The sequence below is a fragment of the Miniopterus natalensis genome, chromosome 2 (assembly GCF_054644295.1).
Source record: "Miniopterus natalensis isolate mMinNat1 chromosome 2, mMinNat1.hap1, whole genome shotgun sequence".
NCBI lineage: Eukaryota > Metazoa > Chordata > Mammalia > Chiroptera > Miniopteridae > Miniopterus > Miniopterus natalensis.
This window is the reverse complement of record NC_142082.1, coordinates 53,688,523-53,713,298: the sequence shown is the minus strand read 5'-3', so window position 1 is coordinate 53,713,298 and position 24,776 is coordinate 53,688,523. Positions and strand designations below refer to the sequence as shown.

The 24,776-nt window shown below is 37.0% G+C and overlaps 1 protein-coding gene across 5 annotated transcripts in view; it reads right to left on the bottom strand.

The window, feature by feature from the left end:
- The window catches only part of KLF12 (KLF transcription factor 12), a 387,098-nt gene that overhangs the window by 196,088 nt on the left and 166,234 nt on the right, over nucleotides 1–24,776 (bottom strand). For all 5 annotated transcript variants that reach the window (XM_087814298.1, XM_016216445.2, XM_087814300.1 and 2 more), the window contains one exon: nucleotides 19,567–19,656. In XM_087814298.1, coding sequence (XP_087670424.1) covers nucleotides 19,567–19,656 — 90 coding nt within the window. The remainder of the gene's footprint in view (nucleotides 1–19,566; nucleotides 19,657–24,776) is intronic.

The window sequence follows — 24,776 nt, the reverse complement described above, 5'->3', positions numbered from 1 at the left end:
AACTTCTAAAATGCCCTTTTCCACATTTTCAAAATCTGAAACACTTGGCAGGTCTACCATTCCCCATCCACTAAACGTTTAAACCCTTTATCCAAACTTGCCAAAGCTTTTTTTGGCTCTACGAGCAACCTCCCTACTCCCGTCCCTGCACAATCTTTCAAAACCAATTATTCTCTCACTCAGCAACAAGTTCTCCACAGTTTCCAGAATAAAGCAAAACTTCCTTGCTTTTTCACTTCTGCTTCCAGCACACCCTCAAAACTCCTCTCTCTCCAGATTTGTATAACAAAGGCCCACAACAGAAAGGAGCTGGCAAAACGGAGGACTATGAATACTTACACATTAGTATGTTTTCCCATCTCACGCGTATATCAGAGATCACATTTAAGATGACATTTTATTATCTGTGTTCAGTAGGAAGAATACCCATAAATTTTGGTGTCAGGCACTTACACATTATGAGACTTAACTGCTTCGACTGAAAACGTTGTAAACAGAATCAAATGTAATCACATATCTTAAACGACTACAACACATATTTGTTAATAAACATAGGTCTCACCTGCTCTGTCAATTTAATAGTATCTTAACATGAACTCACGTTTTTCAGCTTGATAAGTTTTAAAAGTAACTCAAATATTTTAAAAGTATCTCCCCCAGTGACTAGATACTACACATATTAAAAACCCATGCAGTAAGATTCCTGGACACTGTGTCTTTCAGTTATTTCAGTTTCCTCTATACCCTACTCTTAGGAGGAAAGAAGCGTCCTCCTGATCTGTTAAGAATCAAAAGAAATATAAACCTTTGTTCTCAAATAGAAGTTATTTAAAAAAAAAAAAACTTCTGAATCTGTAGACTTCCTATTATGTGTTTGCAGGACCAATAATTAGAATTGTAATTTTTTTCTTTTTCATTAAATTTATTGGGTGACATTGGTTAATAAGATCATATAGGTTTCGCCTGGCTGGTGTGGCTCAGTGGTTGAGCATCAACCTATGACCCAGGAGATTGAGGTTCGATTCTTGATCAGGGCACACGCTCAGGTTGCAGGCTCAATCCCCAGTAGGGGGCGTGCAGGAGGTAGCAGATCAATGACTCTCTCATCACTGATGTTTCTATCTCTCCCTCTCCCTTCCTCTCTCTGAAATCAATAAAAACATTTTAAAAGAAAAGATCTTATAGGTTCCAAGTGTACATTTCTATGATACATAATCTGTATATTGCATTGTGTGTCCAACACCCAAAGTCAAATCATCTTCCATCACCATATATTTGTCCCCCTAGATTATGTTTTTAACTGCACAAAATCTTTTTTTTTTTTCATAGAGAAGTCATGTGCTTTGAGAAGTGCAAAGAATCTGAGGGATTTCTGCTGTTGGTATAAAAAAATAATTTCATACAAGTTTACATTTAACTGAATGAATTTATTGCCTAGTTTCAATGGAATTGTTTTCCATTTATACTGATTTAACGTTCAAGGAGTAAAACCTTTATATTCTGTATACATCGGAAATTATTTTATTCTTGCCCATCTTTGCCTTCCACATGTCACATAAGAATTGAGGATTAAAGTTGTTTGCTTTTTTCTCTTTCTCCCTTCAGTGGTGTCTGTTGGAAATCCTACAGATAGTCTCCTGGTGTCATAAATAGACCATTTGTGTATTTCAAGTGCACTATAGGACAGAAGGTGAGCTTAACATCTCTGTATCCATAGAAAAGACCTGTAAAATCCAGAAGCTAGACTATTGTAAAAAAGTTCTGAGATATTTTATTAACAAAGGCTTTGCTACGTTTTTTCCTCAATGATTCTAATTTCCTAAAAAATCCAGACCAGAGAAACACTGCTCTCACCTAGGGATGACTCAGCCAGGGATGGTAATACCAGTGATAGAAATTATAAAGGATGTTTGTTCTGCTAACAAGATAAACAGTTCGCCAGTTGTTCCACATCTCCAGAGTATGTTTGTGGCTAAACAAAAAGTCCCTTTTCCAGGTGTTAAAAGAAAAGGTAACATAGAGAATTAAGTTATTACCATTAATATTATTTCTATTTTAGAAAACTTAAAACTATCATTTTCTTAGTAGTTCAGACAGAAACATATTTTAAAAAAACATTATTTAAATATTTAAATAAATATTATTCTCCTTTCCTTTCACTAGACTTCTCCCCTCTCCATATTTATGAAACAATTCTTTTGCCATCTTAAAAAATAAAATGTCACCTAAAAAAACTCCTCAATGGAGTATTTGTCTTGGTTCTTATGTTAACATTCAACTTTGATATACACTCATCTCTGACTGCTAAGGAGTGACAAAGGCAGAGAAACGGCGCTGCCGAAGAGAAATGAGAGACGGGTTAGGAAAATGGGAGGGAAAGTGAGAGAAGGGAACAGTGTGACGTGGGTCTTGGAAGATTTTATAAAATTTGCTCATTTATTTGTTTTGTTCGGGGTAGGGAGATGGAATCCAACTTTTCTTACAGCCAGGAGAAAGGCGGACTCTTCGGACCACCCGTCAGAGGTGACAGAATTGGGATTCTGGGTAGAAATATCTTGACACTATGTCACAGGAACATAAACATAGACTCTCAGATTTCTAGTCAGGCTGAATACATTAAAAAAAAAAATAAACAATTGTTGAGAACCTCCTTTATGCATTCATAGATATTGTGCAAGACTTTAGCTCACCCAAAAGGCCTCTGTTCAAACTTCAAAAAAAGAGATACCTCTTCAGGTGAGTAATTAGAAAAAAATTACTCCAGAAAAATCATGTGCTAGGGCTCCTGATGGGCCAAGAGAGCAGAGTGAAGATTGTCCCCAAGCTCCCCTCTGCAGGGTGACTTTATGTGCAGCTCACCCGCCCGCTGCCAGGCTGTCAGAGGGGAACTCAGAATTCAACATCACAGTTTCACTCCAATAGCGAGTCTCATTCTGTACAAAAGATGTGGAATCTTTGGAGACATCATTTAAATGCCAATTTTCATGCTTCCTCTTCTAAGTTATGGCACTTATAACATCAATATTTTAAACAGTTCAAGTAATTTTTAACTTCTAAATGAGTCATTCATGCTCTTAGCAGAGAAGAGGTAAAATAAAATGTCAATGACTAAAATGTGAACTACTTCTTCAAAGATAGAGTTAAGTGCATTTCTCAGGATTCAATGGTGATGTAATTGGCTGAGAACTTGAAATACAATGCTGCACCTGACAATGGGAATTCAGTGGGCGCCACAGGCGTTCAGAGGCTGCTGGAGAAAGGGGGCCCAGTGCCGTCAGCATCACACTCACTTCACTTCTTACGCCAGCCCCTCACAACTCTGGCTGAGTTTTTAAAGAAATTACTTGTGCCATTCAGAATTTACATGCATCCACTAATCAATTCAGGTGCTAACATTTCCTAAGACATCTCCGGACTGCTGAGCCCACTGACTCCTCTAACAAGCCCAGCGCAACAACCAGGCCAGACTTTCCCCGAGTGTCCCGGCAGCGCTGGGCGGCCGCCTGTCGCTGCGTGGCGCGAGGGAGGTTCTGTGCTTTAGATGGCAGCACCTTAGAAGTCAGTCACAGGAAGCCTAATGAACCAGAGCCCATATCACCTCACTCTGGATCAGCGGTTCCCCAAAATGCTGTCGGCATGAGGATGACGGAGGGAGTTTGCTAATTGCTTTCTTCTCCCCGGAGAATCTGATTTGGTAGGTCTGGGGTAGGAATCCAAGAGGTTTTGCAGTCGTGGTCAGCAGACCACACTTGGAAAAAAATGCTGCTTTGCATTCCGCAGGTTTCCAAGACCTGAGATGGACATATTCTCCCACCAATTCAACTTGGCTCACAATCTGATCACCAGTGTCATGCTAGAACACCTACGTTCTCTGGGCATCCCTTAGAAACAATTATCAAACCAGAGCACACTTAAGTACGAGCTTAATTGCTCAGTTTTCCAACGTGAAAAATGATCACAGTACCTGTTCTATTCCACCTACTTAATGAACTGATGGGAACATCTAATTATACTGCACAAGAAATCTCTAAAGCGTGCCAAGGATACTCACAGATGTACAATGGAACTCAGGTATAGCATGGCCAACTCTTCAAGTAATAAAGTACAGCAGTATATAACAAAATGTAATATCCTGAAACTTGAATTATACACATAACTTCATATTTTCAGGGTTTTCCCATGTCTAGCTGTTCAATGTCCCTCCCCTTCAGTTTTTTGTGTTGTTTTTTTTTTACATCACCAAATAAGTAAATAACTGGGAACTATAGAGGTGTTATACAAGGATAACTTATTTTGCAAAACTCATTGGACTAAGTCATTCTAACTAATGAAAGACACAGAAAAAATGATTTGGTTTTAAACTCATGTGGTTTCTCTGCTTAAGTTACCCAAGTAATTGTAGCTGTGCAGAATCAGGCTGAATCCGCTGCGTATCTATAAAACTATGATTTCAGTAAAACGAAGTCTCGAGAATCACAACCATACCATTTTAAGACTATAACTGGGCATTTGACAGAGCAGCACTCAACTCTCCAGGTCCATAGAAATAACAAGGCCAAAGTAACCCCATGGATTATTCCCACAGTGTTACACGAATTGTAATGGAATCATATTAGAGAAATGAAATGGCGTAAAGAATTTAAAAGGGTGTGAAGCATGAAACTCAATTGTCTAACCACTTACCTTTAACACAGCTTTTATGTAAACAAATATCAATAATTCCAAATTTATCTAAATAAATGCTGGAACAGCTGAAGAGGCTTGAAAATTCGGTACCGCAGCAAGATTTGGGGAACAACACACTGAGGAGGTGAAGAAGGAAAGAAGAGAAACCAGTCATATTACAACTAACAGAGTTCTATTGTGCAAACAAAAGGTTGAACTCTGAGAAATCTGCTCTCCGATGGCAGCCTATTCAACAATAAGCCCCATTCCCAACGTTTTTTCACAGTGTCTCCACATACCCAAGCATGTCCTTTCATCTTCTCTATAGCTCCTCTCCACACTAACACATCAAGGCTCAGCTCCATCTCCATCAACCGCATCAGGCCAGCGCTTCCTGGTGCCAACACTGACACACGCCCCAGAAATCCATGGTGACTTGTCCACAGCTCTACTGGAAATCCTAACCTTGTACATATTGGCACTTGAAATATGTGGGCAGTTAAAGTGTTAGAATCCTTGGGTTATAATCTCACAACTGCTACTTATTATCTATAGGATTTATAATAAGTGATTTATAATAAATCACATTATACTTTATAGGTGATTACATTATTATGTTCCCATTTTTTCTTGTGAAAAACGGTGATCACAATACTCTGCTCCATTTTCTCACTGAATTTATACAAACATCAAGTGATAACATACAATGAAGGACCCTGAAATATGCAAGGGATACACAAAGAGGCAAAGCAGTACTGTTCCCACTGTATTTCTTCTGATAGAAACTTTAAAGAAGCCAGAAGTACGTTTCCAACAGCAAGAAAATGCAAGAACAGATTAGCCAAATCAGATTCAGTCTAAGCAAAAGACAGTATTATTTCAATAAATATTTTTCAGAAAGAGGAGATAATAAAATGTGAGAGTTATTCTGTAAAAAACCAATGATTTTCCATGATTGTTTCATTTAGGATATTTCTAGCATTTGTTCAATGGCAGCTTAATATCACAGAAAACCGTCACTTTTTTGAGTTCCAACACAGTTGGTTCTGATCCTGAGAAGCTGTGTGATCTTGGAGAAATTATGTAACCATTGCTACAACTGTCCTCATTGGTTAAGTAGAGATGATCACTACAGGATTACCAGGAGTGTTAGATTAGATGATATAAATGACCAGGCACATAGAAGTGTCCATAAATGATATACGTCATGTCTATTCTTGTTGAAGAGTTTGATATTTGGATCATTTTCCTAATAAACTGTGAGCCTCCTATATGTCAGGACATTGCCTATCTTGATCCCTAACAAACTGCACCATAAATTACTCTTTTGAGACTAATTTAACAAGTAAACGTGCTTGAAATCAAGCTGAGAGTTAATACACATAATGCAATTTAAGCTCAAGTAAGTGTTAAATTGGATGGGTAGTGATTATATATAGATTCAATAAAAGTGCAGAGAAGAGAGAGATCAATGAGAATACTTTATGGATGAGTGATTTTTGTCCTGGGACTTGGATGATAATCATCACCTAAGTTAACTACAGGAAGAGAGAGGGTATTAGATTGAAGCAACGGCCAGCAACTATTAAATATTATATATATATATTAACTCCTTTATCTTCCTAGAAACTTCATGAGGTAGGCACTATTATAATCCCCTTTTTACAAATGAAGAAACTGAGCCAGAGAGAGATTAAGTAGCTTGCTCAGGTCACAGAAAAAATCTTGGAGCCAGGACATAAATATAAGCAGTCTAGTTCCAGGGTTCACATGCTTAACCACAGAGGGCAATCAAGGTAAGTCTGAATGTATTTAAGCAGGAAAGTGAGTATACATCACTGTATCAGTTGTAAACAACAGAATCGTCTCACTAGTTTAAGTGGAGATTATATATATATCTTCCTTTCTTAAAATAGTAGTTCAGATAACCTTTTGGTAGACCAGAGAACCAGGCTCAAATACTACACAGCCAGAAAAAATATGGGTGGAAGAAAGCCAAACCACACCACAGGTGTCTTCCAGGGAAAATACCACTACTACTGTCTTTCAGAGCTAGATGCCAGAAAGACTGTAACAATCTCCCCCAAAGAGCCAGAAGCTCCAGGTACTGCACTTAACCAAAGGGCAGTCTTTTCATGAGCAGGCAACCTTGCACTGCTACTTTTTCATCTCTCTGGTGCTTACTGCAACTGCCTGGCAACAAGACCATGTCCTAGCTGCAAGAGAGTCTGGAAACTGCAGGGGTGTTTTGTTTGTTTGTTTGCAATTTTTAAAGATTCTATCTACAGGGGACTGGAATTATAATATGGGAAGCTAACAAAGAGTCAATATGGTGAAAGCTGTCAGGCAATCACACAGATTAACACACATAGAATAACAGGTAGGCTCAGAAGTTTGTGTGAATAATGTCAGCTACATAAAGTAGGGTCAGGTCATGTAGGTACAATTTCACTTCATTTGAAAACAATTTACTCTTTCTAACAAAGGCCATAGGTCTCTTCTAATACTAAGACATTTTTAAGCATAAAGATAAGAATTCATAAGATTCAAAAACTAGGAATATAAATTACTTAGTGACTTCCCCCCAATAATACTTCAAAATGTTCTAGCATAACAATATGCATCATTTTTCCTATAAGAAGCAGCAAAAGATATTAATTTAGGAAACTGGCCATATTATGCATCACATATTATTTTGCCTCTTATAGTTCTCTCATACTTTTTATAAAGATCGTTTTCCAAGAAAATAAAAATTTTGAATGGTGGCAATATAATTTTATCTTTGCGGTAATAAAAATGTGAAATAAAATACTTTTTTGTTTCTAGTTCTTTATGTTTATGAAAAGTTAGCTACAAATGATGAAATACAGTATTTCTAAGTCCAAGAATACGGAACTAAAGGTATATTTTAAAATGAAAATTATGAGTAAAGTAGGTATACAGTAACACAATATCAATATCTATTACTTCTGTTGTGTAAACATATAGATTGACAACACCATTTTTAGACAGATAATGGAATCATATGGAATAGCACAATCTTGGAGTATCATTAATGTTAAACCTTTTTTTCAGGATCTACGTGAATACCTGGACATTTATTATAAAGTATATACACATAATACATCATGAAATTAGGAAAATTCATATTAACAATAACAATTAAAAGAGCAGGTGCTTTTTATTGATTACTTAATACACAGTGTGCTATGCCAAGCATTATGTATATAATTTAGTCTAGCTGAATTCTATGCCCTTTACTATACCTGAATTTAAATATAGGAAACTATTCCACATCCTTCTCGGAAACATTTCTGTAGTTCAAAAATACTGCATAAAAATGTGAATATACCTCAAGGATAATAATCACAAGAGGATAAAAGGAAAATCTGTGTTTAAAATGTCAATGTGAAAATCAAAAGCCATGGCAGCAAGTAAAATTTGGTGGGAGGAAGATGAGAGCCAATGATGGCATACAGACATACAATGTGAATGGAACGAGATAATTTTCTCTTTATTATATGACTTAGTAAAAGAATGGGCATTAAGGGCTTTGCTATGTTGTTGATATTTATTTACCATAGCAATAATGATAATGATGTTTATGTAAAAGACTGAAGAAATTTTCAACAAGATTTGTAAGTTTTCTTTTTGATTTTTAGAGAGACAGGCAGGAGACAGAGAGAGAAAGAAAGGCGTGGATTTGTCGCTCCACTTATTTATGCATTCATTGGCTGTTTCTTGTATGTGCCCTGACTGGGAATCGAATCCCAACCTTGGCATATGGAGACAATGCTCTAACCACCTGACTCCCTGGCCAGGGCAAGACTCATGTTTTTAATGAGTACAATACTGACTGAGGGAAAGGATCTTGTGTATGAGGAGGTCATACATATGGGCCTGAAAATAATGTCCAAACTATCCCTAAAATGTGCCAGCAGCCACAGCATTGTTTGAAGCATAGAAAATACTTCGCTACTTTATTTTAGTAAATAAAATAATGTATTGATGATTCATTTTTAAATGGTCTGAATATTCATCTTTCTATGAAACCAAACTTGAAGAGACCCAGGATACTTGTTATAGCTGACTTAGCCAAGGGAGTTTGGAGGTTTTAAACTCACAGTTGCATTGATTTCTTTCAAGTTGAAAATTTAAAAAGAATATAAGTGAAGTTTAAAAAATGTAGGAAAGTGCATTCTTTACCTTACTTTTAAACGATAATAGTGTCTTATTTAGCAGACATGAGCTTTAAGACCGAATGGTCTCAATCATCATCTTCATTGCTTTATTGAAAAAGATATAATTAAGTTATGACAAGAACATAGCAATGAAATTAAAGTTTGTGAGTTGGAAACAGAATTGATAATGAGAACTATGAGTCATTTGAACATCAGAGTTCATTTACAATTAATGAGAAGTACATATTTCTTTACTAAGAAAATCTCCTGATAATATTTCCTTATGACAAGAGAAAGGACTGGCCAGTGGATCAGAGACAGATTCATTTTTCCTACAGGCCACAGAAAAGACCACTCAGCAAGATGTTGAATTGATCAAACTTGCCACCAGGTTGAATGTGCCTTGGTAACAGAATATATATTTTCCTCAGTGATAACTCTGACATAATTCGTAAAGCAATAAAAAAAGCAGTTGTTGGCATCTTTATGTCGTTACATATTCATGAAATTCTAGGTTCTCATAATACTATGACAGAGAGACAGAGAAGTTTTTTAGAAGGTGAATCTAATATGTGGTTGTCAGCTCTGCCCAACTTGTTGATTTCTGCAATTGATATACACACAGTAAAATAAAATTTTTGCCATGTGACAACCAGGGAATATTTTTGCACAATTTTACCTATTTTCAAATAATTGAAAGCATTATTTTATATTAAACAGACATCTTACATGGTAAAATATATTTTTAAAAATCATATGCAGTTAAAATAAAAGAGATTTTAAAAGTTCTTACTACAGGCTAATGTGGGCAATGGCAGCTGAACCTCTGCAGGTAAATTTGCATTTATTGGAGACTGAACTAAAATTTTTCATAAGACCTGCTTAAAATCTTCTTGAATATTAAGATTGCAGTGGGAATCACTTGATATCAGATCATTTTCAATGTGATCATTACAATAACTATCATAATTGAGCAGCAAAAAAAGTCACTCAGTTATAGTTGCAATAGCAAAAAGATTCTGATTCAGAATGGACTCCAGCTCTGTCCCTGTTACTGGTGGTGTGATCTTGGACATACAATTTCTCTGCAATTGTATTTATTAATGGAGATAATATAACATCTCCTCAAGGGTATATACTAAGGCACAAAAGCACTTAGGACTGTTACATCCTCTTAATAAACTGACCCCCTTATCACTAGGAAATGTTCCATTTTATCTCTGGTTATATTTGTTTTTCTGAAGTCTATTTCGTCAACGATTAATACAAGCACCACAGTTCTGTTTTGTTGTTATTTTGTGTATTTTTTTCTATCCTTTTACCTGTTTGTTTAAAAGAATGTTTATTATAGATTTACTATATTCAAGAAAATAGTCTAAACTATTAGCAGCTTTTATGACAAGATAATGTGATCATGCCTTTTATTTTTCCTGTTTGATTGGTTTTTAAAATATATATGAATATTTTAATAATGATAATTTTATCAGATACTAGAATTCCCATTTCTGATCTGGATAAGAATAGGCCATGTACACAGGCAATTGATAGGATTGGGATGATAAACACAGTTAACTACACCTTTCCTATGAAACTTCTTCCTCCAGAGCAGAAGAGTCCTGTCAAAGCCAACATTCAAGAACTGTCTGTAGTAAGTAAAAATAGGGCCATTTATTGACATGGGGTTGCTGCTATAATAAGCAGGGGTTTTTTTAGTTACTTCCCATTTGAACTATGTAAAGCAATTTCTACCAAATTCCTCCCTTAGTAATTCATACCAGGTTCCTGGTATAGTTATAAATAATCTGTTTCCTGGTTTTCTTTTTTAAAATTGTGGTAATGAACACATAATTATAAAATTTACGCTCTTAACCTTTTTATATGGGCAGTGCAGTAGTGTATATTCACAATTTCTAGAACTTGTTCATCTTGCAAAACTGAAACTCTATATCCATCAGAGAATTCCCCATTTCCCCCTCCACCCAACCCTAGCAACTACCATTCTATTTTCCATTTCGTGATTTTGACTACTCTTGATTCCATCCTTTTAACCTATCTGTACCTTCATATTTAAAGGGAGTTTCTTATAGCATAGAGTTTGGTCTGGCTTTTATTTCCAATCTGACAATCTGTCTTTTAATTAAAGTACTTAAACTATTTGCATTTCACATAATTATCAACATACTGTGTTTAAATGCACCATCTTGCTATGTTTTCTATTTCTCCTATCTGTTCTTTGTTCATTTTTCCTTCCTTCCTTTAGATAAAATTGAGTATTTTAAAAAATGTTTCTAGTTCATCTCCACCATTGGTTAAACTATATCTGGTTGTTTCCTTTAGTGTGTGGTTGCTCTAGGGTTTTCAGTATACATCTTCAACTTAACACAGTCTACCTTCCCCAATACCATGCCACTCCGCATATACAACAGCATACTTCAGCCGTTCTCCTATCTCTGTTATTATTCATTTCATTCAATGTATGTTATAAACTCCATAAGGCATGTTATTATATTTGCTTCGAGCAATGTTCTTTAAAAATTTTTGTGTTTTTTTTTTGCCCGGGCCTGGCTCAGCGGTTGAGCGTCGACCTAGGATCCAGGCGATCGGGGTTCGATTCCCAGTCAGGGCACATGCCCGGGTTGCGGGCTCGATCAATGACTCTCTCATCATTGATGTTTCTCTCTCTCTCTCTCCCTCTCCTTTCCTCTCTCTGAAATCAATAAAGATATATTTTTTTTAAAAAAATTTTGGTTTTTATATTTGCCTATTTACCATTTTGAGCGCTCTTCATTTCCTGTGTAGACGCAGGTTTCTATCTAGTGTCCTTTTTCTTCTACCTAAGGAAGTTCTGTCCTGAATTGTCTCTGATACCGTCTGATTTCTGTCCCTCTGTATGTCAGGTGTATTCCCCCCTTCTCCCCAGGCTGCTTTTAAGTCTACTCTTCAGGACTTGTTTTCAGCAATTTGATTATTATATGTTCTGATGTGGGTTCTTCTGCTTGGGGCTCATTAAACATCTTGAACTTGTGGGTTTATAGTTTTTGTCAGCGTTGGATAATGTCCAGCTATGATTTATTCAAATATTTTTTTTGACTCCCCCAATATTCCTGAGAGTCCAGTTGCACATGTATTAGAACAACTGGAGATACAGGTCACTGAGGCTCTGTTCATTTTTCATTTTTTCTTCTCTCTGTCTGGTCAATCTCATCAATTCTGATCAGTTGCCAGACACTGTGACTTTCACATTACCGTGGGCTAGATTCTGTTGTCTTCTTTTAGGCTGTGGGATTTCATTCTGGCGCAATTACGTACAGATCAGCTTGATCCTTTCAAGGCTTGCTTCTCAGGCCTATCATGGCAAGGGCCAGACCAGACTACTCTGGGCCTAATTCAGCCCATTACTAAGCTCTGACTCTTCTGAGACCTCCACCAAATGCCCCTTGTATGAGGAGGTTTCTCTATTATGGTTTTGTGAACTTTATGTGAGCTCTAAGAAATGTTCAGCCTGTTGCATTCCTTGTTCTTTCTTTGCCTTCCACCACACATAGGCAGATCATTACACAGCCAAACCCTTACAGGGGGACCACTCTAACAATTACCAGAGCCCTCTCGTGTACAACGCCTTCCTCTCTGTTACTGTTCCCCTTAAAAAGTAGTCGCATTGACCTTTCCAAATCTAACCCCTGCTACTGAACTCAGTGTGACTGCCAGGCCCTGTTTGGCTTCTTCCTCCCTGCTCTGTCTCAATCTGAGGCCATCATAGAGTTCACCTCCTTTTCTGCCCTACTCCCAATGATCACAGCCCTTAACTGCCTGTTATGTAATATGTAAAAAAACATTCCATATATTTTGTCTGGTTTTCTAGTTGTTTATGATGGGAGGTCAATTCCCATAGCAGTTATTCCCTTGTGGTCAGAAGCAAAAGTCCTCCATGGGTTAAATAAGATATTTTTGTGAGATATTTTATAAATTGTGAATCACTATGCAAATATTAGCACAAGAAAACACATCTTGATAAAAAATATATGCCTCATGGTCCAGATTTTTTTATTATTTTACTGCAAAGACTAGTAAATGAAGGAGAACACAATAATGCATAAGGTGAAATATTCTGGAATGTTAATTTCCCCCAAATCAAAATTCTCAAATTACTGGGCACATGAGATTTCTTTAAGAAGTGTTCCTTTTCACAAAGAACTGACCCTATAAAAATGCAAATACGTAACTCTTGGAAAGAACAGAATTTTATATTCTCAATTAATGAGACTGCAGTTAGAACTGCTCGTCTGTTGGTACGGTGAACCATTACAGCACAGAGGGTCAGGGGCCTGAATAGTGGGTGGAGAAGACAGAGTTGAAGAAGAAAGTACATTACTGATGGGAAAGAAGGAAGACAGAATTATCGACTTCATGGCTTTGCCCAGGGCAGGTCCCGAGGGAAAGGATTTGCCTGCCTGCTATATTTCCCTTGGGTACTATCTGTAATTACTATCACAGCTCATTGATTTTCAATTCTTTCTATTAATACATTTATTGGCCATTCTGACATTATTAAAATCAGTCCAACTCTGCTTCTTCAGGGGAGGATATCTCTTCCCTAAAATATGAGTTTTGCAAGTACAGATATTTTTTTTCTGCTTTTTCTTAAAAAAAAAAAAAAAAAATGGTCTTCACCTATGAGCAATAACACAGATTCTGCATATGTTTTTCTTTGAAGCCAGGTAGTGACATGCAGAGATTTCACCACAGATCAAAAGACCTCCAACAGTGGGTCATCAGAGAATATTAAATGATAAGCAAATTCATATGTGTAAGATAATTCTACCAATTTACTAGCTACGTTGGCTCCTGCTCCACAGTAGGCGAGGTAATAATGAGGCTCTGTTAAAGGGCAATACAAGCGGCATTTTTATAATGCCTTCTCTTCTCCTTTGATAATGTCATTAAAGTAACACCATCTTACTTAAGCTTTTCTCACAGATGCATATTAAATCTTTGATAAATTAAACATAATGGTTTACTGCGGAACAGAAAAAGTTAGTTTTGTTGTTGGGTTCCCCCTCCCCCAAAGCTAATGAATTTTCATGTAACTGCCTTAAATAAGCATTTCCTAGCACATATCTAGTTTCAGCAACAAAACCTGTCTCTATTTTTTTTTTTTTTTAAATAAAGCCTAAGGATTGGGGTCTTTTCCAAAATAGCACCTATCTCAAAATCCTCTCACTTCTCTGGTGTGACGCTGGCTCCCCAATAAACAGCATCTGGACTCATCGCTCCTTACTGAGCCTTGCCCATCCAGAAACGCCTGCGCTGCGATGAGGAGCGAGGAGGAACATGAAGGACAAGCTCTGCTCGAAGGAACTTACAACAGAGCTGGCCTGACGGTGCCAGGCAGTTCTTTGTAACACAGAAATGGCCTCATCGCCCTGTGATGAACATCCTGCGGAATGGTTCGCAGAAGCTACTGTAAGCTGCCTCCGGGGGAAAGACCATCGTTCTCTCCTGTGTTACCTCTAAAGTGAGGGAGCTCAGAGGGCTCGCCGGTCTGACCAGGGCTGATCTTTTCCGCTGGTCAGCCATGGAGAATACAGATGAGCCTACGCCTGTCTGCTCCCACGCCTCTACCCTTCCCAGCCACATGGGGCTCTCTCCCCGAATGAACGGAATGAACACAGAGGGATCTTTTACCACGTATTTACTGACTGCTTGGAGCACTTAAAATTGGCAAGACACCCAATCAATCTCAATCTCAATCTCAATCTCAATCTCAATCTCAATCTCAATCTCAATCTCAATCTCAATCTCAACCTCTCTTTCTCTCTCTCTCTGCCACCACTCTCTATCCACCTGCCCGAGGATCAGAGGTGCACCCACCTCTGCAAGAGAAGAGACAAAGTGCCCAAGGGCTTCCACACTGTTGTGCTTGGTGGAGGGACTCAGGTCAGGGCCCCACCTACGGCAGAGGCTTCAGGTCTTAGAAAATTCTGCACCTATGATTTTTCTAATATATACTTTTATTCGGAGAGTTCTTTTTTTTAAACACATAACTTTAAAGAACCTCAAACATATACGAAATTAGGCAGATCAGTTAAACGAGTCGCCTTGTACTGCCACCCAGCTTCGATAATGACGGAGTCATGACCAATCTTGTTTCTGTCCCCATACATTCTTCCCTCCATTTGATTCTGCAGCAAGTCCCAGACATTTAAGCATTTCATCTCTAAATATATCAATAAATACCCTTAAAGTGTATGAACTCAGAACTCCTTTTTAAAAAACTGTGGCCAAATGCTGTCATCACACCAAAATCTTAAGTCATGTTTATGTTAATACGATAATTGATTTCTGGCTTCATTATTCTATTTTTCACAAGATAAAATCTAACCAGAATTTAAAACATATCTCCAGTATACTTAAATAAAAATTCAAGTAGAAAATAAGAGCTCCAATTTGAGATTTTTTCCTTAATCTATTTTTAAATTATAAATTAACATAGATGTTAAAATCTCTAATAACTTCCTTATGAAAATAGCAATAGAAACTGAAACAATGGAGCCCTTTCTACTCCTATTTTTCTTCAAAAGGAGAATATTTATTCAGCACCCATCATATGCAAAAGACTCTCAGGAGGTTGGGCAGCTCACTTAACTTCCCCAGTGAAAAGAAATAAGCAGACGAAGCCCCAACATGCCCCACACTGCGGGCATTCAGCTGAGTGAGCCCCTGAACTCAGGTGGGTCTCCCTTTAAAGTCCATGTATTTCTACTTCCACACACAGGTAGCTTCACTGTAGCAAGATTATTAAACTCATAATTAGAGATGCCCCTTACCAGAATCACAGAACGACAGACTGCGCCTGCGAAGGCCTCGTCACCACTGTACAGATAAGTTCCCAGAAGCCTAGAGACGTGAAGTAACTTCCCAAAGTCACTCAAGTTGGTAAACTGCGAGGGCCAGGAACAGGATCGCGTTTCATGTCTTTGAGGAGTACCCCTTGCACACTGCCTCACCTCTAGTGTAATAGTCCCAGGACTCTTCTACCTGCTTTAGTCCTTTCTTAATAACATGTCAGAACATCCAGGGGGGCCAGCATTTGGGAAGCTCTTGAAACTGGAGGGCATAAGCACCAAGGGTCACAAAGTAATTCTGACATTCCTTGCTGTGCCCCTGAAGTGTGTCACAAGAGCACACGCCCTTCCCACAGACTGCTTGGCAGCATGTGCTGTATTACCGCCAACACTGAAGAAAACTGAAGGCGCATTTCAGGAGACTGCCATAATTATCTCCTTAGATATCACAAAACTAAGGATGCAAGAATCAGAGAATGCCAAACAGAAGGAAGGTGCACAGAACTGGGGTCAATAGGTCAGCATTATCTATCCAGGTCGCCAGCATACCTTTCCAGGCCCCATGGGTACAAGATGAAGACCTTGGCCACCACTAAGAATGTGTAGTTTCAATATTTTTAATTTTTACTTTTATGTTCACAACATACCTGTTAGGTAGATGGAGCAGGTTTATAACTAGTTATTGACTGGTTTCATAGTTCTCACCATGCTAATTGTAATGCCTGGATGAGTTAAATAAAGCAAGTATTTACTGTACACTAACCATGTGCCAGGAACCACCAGGAAAATTTAAGAGTTCTTGTTCTCTACGTGCTTACAGTCTGACTGAAGAAATATGACCACATACAAGCAGAGTGGCTAACCTAGGCCTATTTCACAGTCTTTCTTTAAGCTCTAAAATATGCTCATAAGGTCCTGAATTCCCTTGAGGGTTGGGGGGGACACACAGAGATCAGCTGAGAGCATAAGACCTAAGGGATTATTTACAGAAAGGAGAAAATAAACATATGCCTTCATGCTACATGGAAGCATGCAGTCCATGTAAAGTACAATTCTTTACAATGCACCAGTAGCCTGAAAGGCAGACTAACTTTCCTTCCCCAAAAGTTAACTGGAGGTTAATGTCCGTGTCTTATAAATAGAGTCTCAAAACTAAGTTTTCCAGAATAATTTCAGAGTCCAACCAATGCACCAGCTTCAGGCTTTCTCATTCATTGCTATGATACATAGATGCATTTCTATCACTTTTTGTTCACTGTAACTAACATGTCTCATCTTTTGCCAAAGCCATAATCACACATGTGATTAATCTCACCACTGTTTACATTTTCTTATGGAGAATCTAACTTCAACCAGCCTTAATAGTGAGGAAAGAGTCTTGTAAGACAGACATAAAAAAATCTTCAGAATTCAGCACTTCTTATCTAAAAACAGTTCTGAGAATCCGAAACTATATAGTTTATTATCCAACCCATTATCACCAATGAAAAAACTACTAAAGTAACCAAAATGAAGTTCACTAAAATTCTAGATTTCATCTCCAATTTTAAAGAAGAGTTGATTTAAAATATTATACATTACTAAGTACAAATTATTGAATTCTGTAACTAGTTGTCATAGTACATTTCATTAAATATTGCTGGCTGCTTCTCCTGAAGCTTTACTATAAAACAAAATGAAATATCCATTTTTTTATTTTATAAGTACTCAAAAAACTAACCTCAAGTTTCTACATCCTTCCAAATATACAGTCTAAATTAGGGTTAAAATACCAATATCAGCTCCATTCACAAGGAGGAAAATTGATTTTAATAAACAGGCATTAAGTACAACCTATGAACGTACAATTTTCCATTTCCGTATTTGAGGACAGAAAAATACTTTTTGTAAATGTCATATGAGGTTCTTATTCACACTATGAAAACTCTGGAAATATTGGCTTTTGTTTTTTATGTGTACCTAAATCTTTCATGCAAACCTTACTTTAAAACTGAAGAATAATACTAAAGGAAGAGTCATATTTAGATATCATTAAAGATTCCCAGGACTAGTGACAATACTATACTATCCTGGCCTTGACTTGTGGCCCAGGTAGTATTTTCTGACTTTTTCTGTGCCTTTTTGAATTCCACCAACAGGCATGGCTTGAGTGGATTTACTGGTATTTAAGTTGAAGAATATACGTACTATGAAATAAAGAACAACATTGTGAAATATACTGTTTTTTCAGTTTTCCATCAGCAGTGAAAAAAAGACTATCCTCTCTGAATGGGATGTCATGGTCAGTATCACTTGGTAAACTTAAATGTGGTTGTGCAGAAATGTATTCCATTAAACTGATGCTAATGCATTCAGGTGACAAACACAGAACTCCAAAAAATAAAACAAATCTTCCTGTGGATAGGTTAAAAAAAAAGATAAGAACTATGTAGTTTGGAGGACACAGAGTTTAACTTGATGATTCAGGCTAGAAAATCCAGGTGAAACCGTAGCTCTCTCTAAAGATTTGTCTGCACTGAACAAATAATATGAATAACTGCCACGTAGCCTTTTCTTCCATGATGGTCTATTGCCTAAGTCTGGAGTTGAACTATGTGATCAGTCATAATGTCATGCACAGAACTGTGGAGATGTGTTTCGGGTGGGCAGAGTCCACAAAGTTCATTTCAGAGCCATTGCAATCAACACCGAACATATAGGTGAAACGATATCTTCTCCACGACAGTGGTGTGTTTCAGACACAGGCTGACACTGAAGAAGGGAAATACGTATTGAGATGTCAAACACCCTGCCACACACTGCCCAGGAATGAGGAAGGTATTGGAGCCACCTGTAAATACTACCATCCAGATCCTTGCCTTCAGATGTCCTCGTCAGAAGTCCTTTTGGTTCAAAAGTATTCTAACCTCTAGAATGTGATCCCAGAGGAACTGACACATGCTGACTTTCATAACAGTGATATTTTATTCACATTTAAAGTTTATTTTGATTTTTCAATTACAAAATAATGTAAATGTTTAGTTTTGATTTTTTGAATAAGCGATACACTAATAAGATTATTTATGTAATTTATGTCCTTTCTTCAGGCACCTGCCCTGCAGCAGTGGTGGTGGTTTAATAAGATAGGTAGTAGGTAGGTAGTGTGCACTTGGATACAGAGCAATGCTTGCTCAAGTAAATACAAAATGTGGTCAGCTGATGCTGCAAATGATCACACTTATAATTTTAACTGATGAAGCTATAAATGTTAACAATTATAAAGTCACCAACATCCTTTTTTAAGGAATCTAGCTGTGCTCTTAAACTTTTATATTTTTAGTAGCCATAAATTAATTTGTCAGTTTGGCTATACACCATTAAATAAGCTTTCTTTTGCTTTTATGCTCTTTCAAACTCAGTGACCTCAATTACATCAACCATTCCCTCTCCTCGCGGCATGAAGGATAAATACAAATGTCAAAAGAGAAATCCATCCAACCAAAAGTAACATTCCCCCACCTGGACGCTGTAATTTCCTAACTAAGAAAGAACCAAGGTAATCTGACCTTCAGGTTATATTCCCATTCTATTTTTTTTTTAATACTTCCTCTTTGCTTTGGGTTTTTATTAGCTTTTCAAAACATTCACCAATTTAAATAAAGCCATATGGTTCTTATAAGGTCACTAAACCTTCCTAATTTCAGGAAGTTATCTTTTCCAGGTTAGTAATATTTGAGGTTGCAAATGGGTGAGAACCAACCAGAGTCTCAGATAATTTTACTCAAGAGAATAAAGCTTAGGCAAGCGAAAAATCCTGCGGACCTCGGGATGCTCTGGAAATGATTGCCACTGTCATAAAGAGAAGGGGGGCAGTGATGTCAGAAACTTCTGCTTACCCCTTGTTCAGATTCCAAAAGCTCTGTTTTGACTCTGACTGCTGGCATCCCATCAAGCATTAACATTCTGTTTTCAGAGGTGGTGGTATTCTGGGAATCAAAAAGAGACAGAGAGAAGTTTAGCTTTAAAGCATTCAAAGGAGGACATCTGCTAGAGCCTGCCTGCGTTGCAGTACATTTAGTACTGCTAACCTAATTTTTTAACAATGAAGCATAATTAAATGAGAGTATCAGCATAACCAATTATCTGCTCATTCTGAACTTTCATTTGAAATAATGACCATGACGTTAAATTAATCAGTCTGATTCTCTGACCCCAGGGTTGGAGGTCAGACTGTAATAAACCGCGTAAGGAAACCTTACATTAATTTATAAGGGGCTGAAACAATCCATCACACTTTTGCAGTAGTGGAAAGAAATATAAGGCAAGTTTCTTTCTTCCTTAGTTCTGGAGGTTGTTCAGCATACAGAAATCCATAAAAAAGAAAATAAAAAGAACTTCTATATTCTCAAGTTATTGTCTCAAACTATTAAAAACAAGATAATATAGTCCTAGACACATTGAATTTTGGTGTCATGGCAATTCTGATCAAGTGAAAATTTTAACATATCAATCCCAAACATCTTTAAAAACAATTAACATAAGTCTTAGATTAAGAGTGAGTTTTTAAGCTGAAGTCATAACCAAAGAATAAATAATTTGGTTTTTGTTCTAGTATATGTTGGGCTCAATTAGCCTAACCTCTGGAAGGAAAACCTAATTCTCTTGTGGCTCAACAGAATTTCAAACTATAGAAAAAGGTTAAATCAAGGTTATTTTCTACTAATTTTCACTGCTTTGGGGATGTTTTGAAGTGAATAACCTATGAAGGTAGTCAGAAAGCCTCATATCAGTGCTTGCTTAAGGCCAAAATCAAGTTCGTGTTTTAAAACATGTTTAGAATGCCAACTTTACCCTCATATGCCGATGAAACTAAAAACTGAAATGACTAAATTTGACTGAGTTTTTAGAACGGTTCCTTTGCTCAATTATAGAGCGAAACCAAATGACACCAAAGTGGTTTTATTAAAAGAAAAAGACATCCGTTTCTAAATATTTTGCCCACCTGGTGACAAAGGTTAATATCATTTTTAAATCTCAGGTTTATAGTTTTTCATATAGTAGCTTCTTTTCTACCATAAAGTTAAATAAGAACAACGTCCACTTCAATAAATCATAAATTAAATGGTTTTTATTACCAAATAATACCAACAGAGTGCAGTATGGTGAAGCTCTAATTATTTGTCCTATTTCTCCATTCCTCTTTTTGTTTAAGAAAAATACTCTAAGAAATAAAATTTATAGGGTCTCATCACAAATATTTGCTGTGACAAATCAACAAGAAGGAAACGCAAATTTATTCCAGAGTTAACTGAACATTTACAAATTCCACAGTATCTAATCTATTAGGTAATAAAAAGAAGAAAATAAATGACTGCCATGTTCTTTTCTTAGAAATGTGCAATATTATTAAAATTGGCAGGACACTGTTTTTTAATCTTTGCTTTTAACTCATCTGTATTTGTTAGGGATTTTGCATCCTAATAGATAGCCTAGAGCAGAAGGAACTTTGGTATTACTGGCAAGCTCAGTTAATTTGTTCCAAGCTTAAAATCCTTTCATGGAGGCTGGTGAGTTGTTTACACATCAGGCGTGGATCTCACATCCTAATGAGGCGCCCGCTCCAGTGGTTGGAAGCGGCAGCCTGGCCTGCCACCATCCAGTCCCAGGAAAGCCTTCCAGCAGCGACCAGCCCTAACCCCCCTGCCTCGCTCAGCAGCCGGAATCTGCCGCAACAAAGCATCCCGTAGGCTGTTTGGTGGGTAGACAATGAAGGATGAGTTGATATTGCTCCCTACCCCAGAGGAGGTCTTGTTCAGAGGAAAAGGGAAGATGCTTTGCAAAAGGGGGGAAAAGACAAAGAGCGTCCTGGAAAGGCAGGTTTAATGAACTGTTAGAATCTGATTAGAGGCTAATGTCCCTTTTAGTGCTTTGTACCAATTTACAGCTGATATACTTTAACCATTTTCCTCACTGGCTGTGATAAACTCATTAGTTTAAAAAATGCAAGCTAACCAGAGTCTTTGAGGTTAAAACTGTTAAATCATGAAAACCTGACTGGGTTCATGTTCCATTGAGCACATTTAAATATCACTGTATTTTCATGATGGTTTTCTTTTTATTGTTGTTCTTGAATAATTCTACATGTATTAAAGAAGGGTGAACATTTTAGCTTCATGTTAAAGTAAAAAAATAAAACACATTTTCAAAAAAAAATTTAAGAAATTAAGTTTTTCCTGGAAATATTTCTCTTTACATGATTTTCCAAGGTCATTCACAGCCACACCCATAATAAACACCATAAATGGCAATGCTCACCACTAAGGAACCAATCCTTAACTATTAAACTCTTCCAAGTAGTGCAGATTCAATCTGTATATATGCCTGAAAGTTATATTGTAAATATATATGAGGCATATTAATCTCTGCATTCATTATTCTAACCCTGTTTAGCATAAACGTAAGCACTGAGCATCACAACATATTCTAGACCATTCAGAAAGGTATAGATGGCTTTTATAGAGCGCATGGTAACTGTGAAGCATTCAGGATCCAGTCCTTGGGGAAAAATATTGATGGATTTATCTCTCTAAGCTAAAATCAGATACATACACTCTCATTTGACTGTAGACTTTAAATATGTAATAAACTCTAATAATTTGAAATTGCTGTCAAACATATCTTGCCATGATATTAATCAAAACACATTTGCTGTGGAATCAATAGCTCAATTGAGTCCCAAGAGGTAAATAAAATTACACAGTCATCAATTGTAGTAACATGGTCCTCTTTGTATATTTATGTTGTAGCAAATATTTTGATATTATACAACCCTATATAATTTATATATGTGTGTATATATTCACATGCACATTCATATACACATGTGTATACACCTAAGTTATTTTGCATGAGTAAATTTTATCAATTAAAGCAAAAGCTACCATCAGATTTATGAGCTGGCTGTTAACCAATTATATGTGAACTGAATGAGAATGTTACTCTGGATATTTCTACTTGGCAAATAAGATTTGGCAACACAATTGTCTAGCTAATACCGCTCTCCTAGACAAAAGCTGTATAACTGCAACTGTCATTGATCTTACCAAATCAAAATATTATGAATGGAATATGTAGGAAGGAAAGAGACTAATGCTCAATGATCATACCTCATAAAAACATAGAATGCATTTTCCTATCCCTCCTCCTGATTATGGGTCACCTAGTTTGTACAATTAGGGTAAGAAAGAGTCAGCCAGTCAATATTCAACAGACCTAATTTCAAACAAGGTTCTCCTTAATAAGCCAAAAATATCTACTAGTGTTTTGATTTCTCGAGGTATAGGGCATATATTTAAATATGTGTCTATCTTAGCCCAGCTGGGCGTGGCTCAGCCGTTGAGCGTCGACTTGGGATCCAGGCGATAGGGGTTCGATTCCCGGTCAGGGCACATGCCCAGGTTGCGGGCTCGATCAATGACTCTCTCATCATTGATGTTTCTGTCTCTCTCTCTCCCTCTCCTGGCCTCTCTCTGAAATCAATAAAGATATATTTAAAATAAATAAATAAATAATAATAATAAATAAATATGTGTCTATCTTAAATTTTCATGTTTGGCTACAGGTGATGAGAAATATGAATGGGACCCACCCATACCCGCATTATGTTAAGCGGTGATATAAGGGACATACAGGAATCTTTGCATCAAGCTGATTAAGGCATTTTCATAGAAGGTTCTTAAAGGGTTATAATGCAAGTGTGCCAACTGGTTGAAAGCATCATCCTTGTACACATTTCCTAAAGAAAAAGCAAAACAATCAGATTATAAGAAATTAGGCTTTTGCTTAAAAAAAAAAGGGGTCCTTAGAGAAGTCAACCTCTTCCCTCTCTTGAGTCACTTCTACCATAACAATAGATTAGAATTACACTCGGCCAATGGTTTCAGTTATCTATCGCTATGCAACAAATCACATAATAGCATAAAACAACAATCATTTTATTATTCTTGATAACAAACATAACACCTGCTATTTGCATATTTACTATGGACCAGACCTTGTGCTTATAGCAACCCAAGAGGTCAATCCTATATTATGTGAAGATGACTCATCTGAGACACAGGAGGTTAAACTGTCCAACATCACAAGATTAGTATGTGGTACAGTTCAGCTGCAAGCCAAATGAGTCGGAGTCCAAGTAACCTCCTCTCCTCTCCTCTCTCCATTCCTTTCTCCTCTCTGCTCTCTGCTCTCTCCTATTCCTCTCTCTCTCCTACTCCTCTCTCTTTCTCTCTCTCTCTCTCACACACACACACACACACACACACACACACACACACACACTCCTCTCAGGGCTGAGCTTATTTGTCATTGAACTAAATGTGCAACTTCTGGTCACTGGTGAGAATCAATCTTTAGGGGAATAACAATGAAGGGTCAAGTAAGCACCTAAACAAAGCTATTTCACTCTTTAAATCAAGCTTTCAATATACTTCCTTGGCTTGATTAAATTACACATTTCCATCCTTAAATATCTCATAATTAATTTAGCAAGTCAGTCTCATCCTGACTCAACATCCAGAAAAATCTATGGTAATTGCATTTGCTACCCAGTGTTTTAAAGATATTCCTTTCCTTGGGGGCTCATTCAGTATCTTCACAATAGTTTCATGTACTCAGATGATATAGGAACTTCTACATTTCACACTCAAGAGAGAGACCTTTGGACATCACATTTAATTTATTATCACAGATTAGTGTAAAAGCATATTTTTCTCTGCTCACATATCCTCACACTGATAAGTCAATTTTGTAGAGGGCATATACCTCAATTGGTACAAAATAAACATCTCAAATACAGAGTTTGCTGTTCTAGCCCAACCTTTTATCTTTCATTGCTTTGCAGCATGGGCGAATGGATATCACACTGATGACCATATTTTACTGGCAGAACTAACAGCCAAACTATAGATCTACTGGGACTCTCAACTTAAATCCCCTTCAGTGGTTTCAATGATCCATATGTACATTATTCTGAAATATCTGTCTTCAGTGTCAAAAACAAAACACTTCCATAAATATCTCACATTGAAACATAGAATTGTGACTC